General features: G+C 46.8%; 1 protein-coding gene across 1 annotated transcript; it reads right to left on the reverse strand.

Moving 5' to 3' along the window:
- Positions 1-592: 592 nt before the first annotated feature.
- Positions 593-6,086, reverse strand: PCNP (PEST proteolytic signal containing nuclear protein). The gene is made up of 5 exons (XM_077296731.1): positions 5,930-6,086; positions 5,474-5,694; positions 4,638-4,712; positions 3,199-3,254; positions 593-966 (listed from the first exon to the last, which is right to left on the reverse strand). Exons 1-5 carry the CDS (start codon positions 5,955-5,957, stop codon positions 846-848), a joined length of 501 nt encoding a protein of 166 aa, XP_077152846.1. The 5' UTR covers positions 5,958-6,086; the 3' UTR covers positions 593-845.

Consider the following 6,086-nt stretch of genomic DNA (forward strand, 5'->3'; position numbering starts at 1 on the left):
GCACTGCAACGCTGGACTGCTCTGCTACCCCAACCCTGGCGCAGAGCTCCCCATGCAGGCGCTAGTTGTAAGGCGATGGTGTGCATGCCCACAGGGAGGGCTCTCCGTGCTCTCCCTGGCACACGTGCCATAGGTTCGCCACCACTGGTATAGTGTAACCTTTCACCATCTGTTAGTTGGCTTACTTTGGTCCATTCCATTAAGTTACGACACATTTTAACCCATTTCCAGAAAACTCCCATCCCCTCGTCGACCATGTAAAATATGTCTGAAACATGTGGTGCAAGGCATGTAAGCGTAGTTGTTGCCTGATAATCCACATGTTTGTTTATCAATTGATGCAGAATTTCATGATTTTGAAAAATACATATATATCTCCTTATTGACATTGGCCAACTAACACTTGGCATCTGTATTGCAATGGCACCCAAGACAGAAAGCATGGTGCAATAAGAACATGAGTTTTCACATATTAATTTAGAATCATTGTGTCATCAGACCTAACTAACCAGCCAAATGCCTGTATTGCTGAAGAAAGCAGTGTCATTCAGTCAGTGAGATCGTCAGTGGTAGAGGCAAAGAGCAGACACACTCCAAAGGACAAAACAAGTGTTTATTCCCAATGACAGTAAATGAAAACAATAGACAAACAGCAGAACAACTCAGTACAAAACATAATTACAATTCTCATTTGTTTCTGTGCCATACAAGTTCCTTCAAAAACATTACACCTCATTCCAATTGCAAGGGTATCCTTCTGAGGGGGCAGGGGAGGGGAAAAAAAACAAAACAAAAAACAAAACCAGATTTGAACATCAGATCATCCCATAAGCCCTGGCCATAATTCAGTCATCTGGGACCCTTTCCAAGTGTGATTTAATATTCCTCTCCCAGAGCTTCTGGCTGTCCGAGAATCCATGTTTGCCTTTGTTGAACGAGTTTGGTCCTGATGAAGTCGGCGTGTCCCTAGATGGTCAAACAAATAGGCAAACAGAACCTTGTGAAATTCCAGTGCAGTGTAAGGGGATTCTCAAATGGAAACTTTGATGTATTATCTACTACTTTTGTCACACAACGATGGTGTGATGCTATCTCCTTGGACCACCTTGAGATTAAAGGCAAAAAGTAGCCCAATTTTCCCTGCCAAGTTGCACTCCTGAACACCCACCACAGAGAACTGCAGAATGGCCCCATTTTCTTTGTTAGGAATAGCCCATTAAAGGGAACCTGTCACCCCCCAAAATCGAAGGTGAGCCAAGCCCACCGGCATCAGGGGCTTATCTACAGCATTCTGGAATGCTGTAAATAAGCCCCCCATGTATCCTAAAAGATGAGAAAAAGACGTTAGATTATACTCACCCAGGGGCGGTCCCAGTACGATAGGCGTCGCGGTCCGGGGCCTCCCATCTTCTTACGATGACGTCCTCTTCTTGACTTCACGCTGCGGCTCCGGCGTACTTTGCCCTGCTGAGGGCAGAGCAAAGTACTGCAGTGCGCAGGCGCCAGGAAAGGTCATAGAGGCCCGGCGCCTGCGCACTTCAGTACTTTGCTCTCCCACTCCCTCCCTCAACAGGGCAGACAAAGTACGCCTGCGCCGGAGCCGCAGCGTGAAGACAAAAAGAGGACGTCATCTGATGAAGATGGGAGGCCCCGGACCGGACCAAGACTGCCCCTGGGTGAGTATAATTTAACCTCTTTTTCTCATCTTTCAGGATACATCGGTGGCTTATCTACAGCATTCCAGAATGCTGTAGATAAGCCTCTGATGCCGGTGGGCTTAGCTCAACTTCCATTTTGGGGGTGACAGGTTCCCTTTAAAAAGTGTTCTCCAAGATTAGACATTACCCCCTTTTCTCATGATCTTCTGATCACTGTTGGTTCAACCTCTAGGCTGCGGAATAGCCTCATTTAAATGGATCAGAAGTCGGGCATGCTCCCCACTGCTCCATTCATTCTCAGTTCCAAAGATAGCCAAGTGCAGTGCTCCGCAATCTCTGGCTGTCCCACTAAAATGAATGGAGTGAAGGTGTGCATGCTGTTCAGAACCCAGTTCTCGAGGGTTGATGGGGGTCCGAGCAAAAGTGATGTTATCCCCATCCAATGGATATTGGGTAACTTTTAATCTTGATACAAAACCTTTAATTACCACGGCTAAAAGGTTATTCCCAATGGGTATTGTCAAGCAGTACTTGCTAAACCAAGCAATTTTGCTTATTAAAATTTTCAGTCGTTGTTGAGAAATTAGCACTTGTTTATAGCTCATTGCCTTGGAGACTGGCCACCGCTGCTAACCAGTCGAACATGTGCAATGCTTCCAAGATCTTTTCTATTGAGCTTGTAATCACTGTTTTGAAGTTGGCCAGAATCGCTGGTGTGTGCCGTTACCTAAGCTTGGCCAGCTTCAGCGCAGTGCTTACCATCTAGATATCAGCGGTGGTCGGCCTCAAGCTGTAAACACTAGAAAAGTGTTACTATATCAAGAACAGCTGCAAATTTCTATAAGCAGTAAATTACAAAAGTGTTTGTTTTATCATGCGCTATCCTACAATACACATCTATGAAGATGGGAATAATAAAGGCAGTCTACCCAGGACATGGTTATTGCAAATTACATCATCCAAGCCCGGTTATCAAACAGGTGAGGAATTATTTTTTTTCATTCCATAAGTTATGTGGCATGTAACTAGCATGAGGGTCATCAAACAGTGACACTACTGATATACAAGCCCCACTAGTGATCATGCATCCACAGAAGATGCTAATCACTTCTATAGGGACATATCATTGATTAAAAGGAGGATCACAACTAATCTCTTAATCAGTAAGCGCTATTGTATTAGGAACGTAAAAGAGTCGGTCAGAGTCTGCAGTAAGGCATCTAATGGCATCCAGGATACAGTACAGGACAATGTCTCCTGGTGCACAAATGCCCCCACAACAAAACAACTGACGTATTGTACTGATGCATGGCCTAATATGTGGCACCATGCATTACTAGTGTACATACCAGAAAACGGCACATCATTGCCACTGTTGGGTCTGTTGGGTACAATTGCCAAGCTGTTAGCCTAACATTATATTGATCTTTATTTTAGTAGTGAAACATTTCTACAAAACATGATCAGAGTCAGTGCAATCACAAAGAAGCCCCTGTAGGGAGCAGTGTAAATCCAAACTATTCCAGAAAGGGAACCTTACCTTCCAATATTTTTCATCCTCATCTTTGCTTCTGGGGGCATTTCTTCAGGTTCACTCTGCAAATAATGAATGTATCTACATGAAATACAGGTAGCATTTCTAAAACACACAAGGCAGCAGATGTACTGGAAGAATCAGGTGTTGGCCTTTAAGGCTATGTGCACACTTTGCGGGGTCCTCTGCGGGTTCTCCCGCAGCGGATTTGATAAATCTGCAGGGCAAAACCGCTGCGGTTATCCCTGTAGATTTATCGCGGTTTGTTTTGCGGTTTCCGCTGCGGGTTTCCGCCTATACTATTGATGCTGCATATACAGCAATATGCAGCATCTATAGTAATGTTAAAAATAATAAAAAATGGTTATATACTCACCCTCTGACGTCCCGATCTCCTCGGCGCTGCATGCGGCGGTCCGGTTCCAAAGATGCTGTGCGAGAAGGACCTTCGTGACGTCACGGTCATGTGACCGCGACGTCATCTCAGGCCCTGCTCGCACAGCAACCCTGCAACCGGACGGCCGCGTGCAGCGCTGAGAGGGGAGTATATCATTATTTTTTATTTTAATTCTTTTTTTTTTACACTAATATGGTTCCCAGGGCCTGGAGGAGAGTCTCCTCTCCTCCACCCCGGGTACCATCTGCACATTATCCGCTTACTTCCCGCATCGTGGGCACAGCCCCATGCGGGAAGTAAGCGGATCAATGCATTCCTATGTGTGCAGAATCGCAGCGATTCTGCACAAAAAAAGTGACATGCTGCGGAATGTAAACCGATACGTTTCTGCGCGGTTTTTCCCGCAGCATGTGCACAGCGGATTGCGGTTTCCATAGGGTTTACATGCAACTGTAAACGCAATGGAAACTGCTGCAGACCCGCAGCTGCAGAAACGCTGCGGTTCCGCAGTAAAAACCGCTATGTGTGCACATAGCCTTAGTCACTGAGCTGTAAAGGATGTAGATATCCGTTACTGGAACATAAGACCCAAAGCTTGGACTTCTGTCTGGACAGCTGCTACTGTACTGCTTGGAGATAGTTCTGTGCATCTCCACATAGAGGTTTCCACAGTCTAGACATAAAAGACCAATCATTTCAGCCATGAGAACAAGCAACGAAACAGCCTGGACTCAATACCTGGAGACGTATTGTGAAAAGGAAAATAGGCCATATCCCTGTATAGGAATGGTCAGTTACAACACGCCTACCCACTTACATTAAATGGGGTTTTCACTTATTAGACACATTTGTCCAAGAGGAGGATAGAAGATACAATATTGAAAAACAAAATAAATGTATATTATGGGTTAAATCCTCTACTGTCCCAACAGCTGCCTCCTCCATTGGATTTCTGGCATGTCCAAACACCATTGAGCCCAGACTTCAGTAATCCTGCATATGAAGGCCGTGCAGACATGGGGGCGTACAAATGGATGTGCATACTTACATCATCCTCATCATTAAACGCTGCGGCTACAGAGGTTTTTTTGGGGGCTGCGGCAGGAGGTGTATCCTTCGGTTTCTAAAAAAGAAAAACATCACTCACTAATAATGCGAGAATAGCTACAACCTGACGAGACTGCAAACGGCAAGACTTTGAGAAGATGCGGATCGGTGGGTGAAAAGGTGCAACTTGTAGACAGCGTTTCCCCCAGACATCGAGGCGAGGTGCACACTGCATCTGTGCCTGCCCAATGTAGATCCAATGTACAATGGGTCCCTATGTGGTACGGTGCCAGGAAGCCATCCTGACAATGGCCAGCAGTGGCCACAACTGCAGTGTGAACCTACCCCGACATGCATCTGTTTACAATGGCCGAAGCTTATGTTCTGTACAGCAGGAAGAAAGGATTGGGCATGCTGAAATTCAACATGCCTGATCCTTCTTCCCACCATTGCCAAGAGCTGAATAGGGACGACCCATACATTCCAGAATAATTAGAATGTGCCGCACACTCCTCTATATTGCCTCCTTATATTTTTCAGACAGCCAATTATCAGTATTTTTTTTTTAACCCCATGCTGATTTTTTCATTTCCTCCAGGTTACTATTATGAAGAGACAACCCTCCAGTAGGGTTTATCATTGGTTCCTGGATAAGCAGGAGGGTACCAGTAACTCCGCAGCATCTGGCGACAAATTAATCTATGCTTTAGAAATGGATAACAAATGGACCGATACAGCCGCCATGAAGGAGAGGGGTCCGTGTGCAGGACCCCGCTGTACAGGCAGGAGTATGCAGCCATTATTCCACACCGCAGCCCACGGGCACCGGATACGTACCGCCGCGCCAAGCTTTATCGATATGGATGGCGGCTTCTTCGCTGCCTGACCTCCAAACGCAAAGCCGAACTTGGCCACTTTGGAAGGGCAGGGCTGGGAGCCAGCCTCCTCCGCTGAGGCGACGGCTGACCTCTTCTCTGCGCCGCGGCCAGAACTCTCCCCTCCATTACTGGAAGAAACAGGCTTAGTGTTCACTGTGGTTTCTGCGTCTTCTTCTGGTCCTGGTGAAGTTGAAACAACTTACCAAGATGAGCATTTTGTTACTGAGCTGAATGATGGGAACAGCAACCACAAAAAACACCAAAATTCACCATATTAATAGTGTAGGCAGGACCCACACGGCACACAGTGACCCGCCCTGCACTGCAGCCACCACAGCACACGCCGCACTCCTCCACCAACATGGCCACACACCCGCACAGAGCACGCACCGCCATCACACACTCTCCATATCACCTCCTTGTAGCTCCTTCTTATCCGCCATGTTTCTCGGCGCTAACTAGACAGCCATGACGTCACACCTCCTACAAGCCGAGCCTCCATCCAGCAGCGTGACCATAGAGCGGAGGCAGCGCGGCCTAGACAGTCTCATGCGTACGCTCAGGATTACACT

The sequence above is a fragment of the Ranitomeya variabilis genome, chromosome 3 (assembly GCF_051348905.1).
Source record: "Ranitomeya variabilis isolate aRanVar5 chromosome 3, aRanVar5.hap1, whole genome shotgun sequence".
NCBI classification, from domain to species: Eukaryota; Metazoa; Chordata; class Amphibia; order Anura; family Dendrobatidae; genus Ranitomeya; species Ranitomeya variabilis.

Coding starts and splice junctions, on each gene's coding strand:
- PCNP (XM_077296731.1), bottom strand. CDS start 5,957: ATGGCGGATAAGAAGGAGCTACAAGGAG. Junction 4,713..5,473: donor CGATAAAGCTTGGCGCGGCG/GTACGTATCCGG, acceptor TTTCTTTTTTAG/AAACCGAAGGATACACCTCC. Junction 3,255..4,637: donor CGTTTAATGATGAGGATGAT/GTAAGTATGCAC, acceptor CATTATTTGCAG/AGTGAACCTGAAGAAATGCC.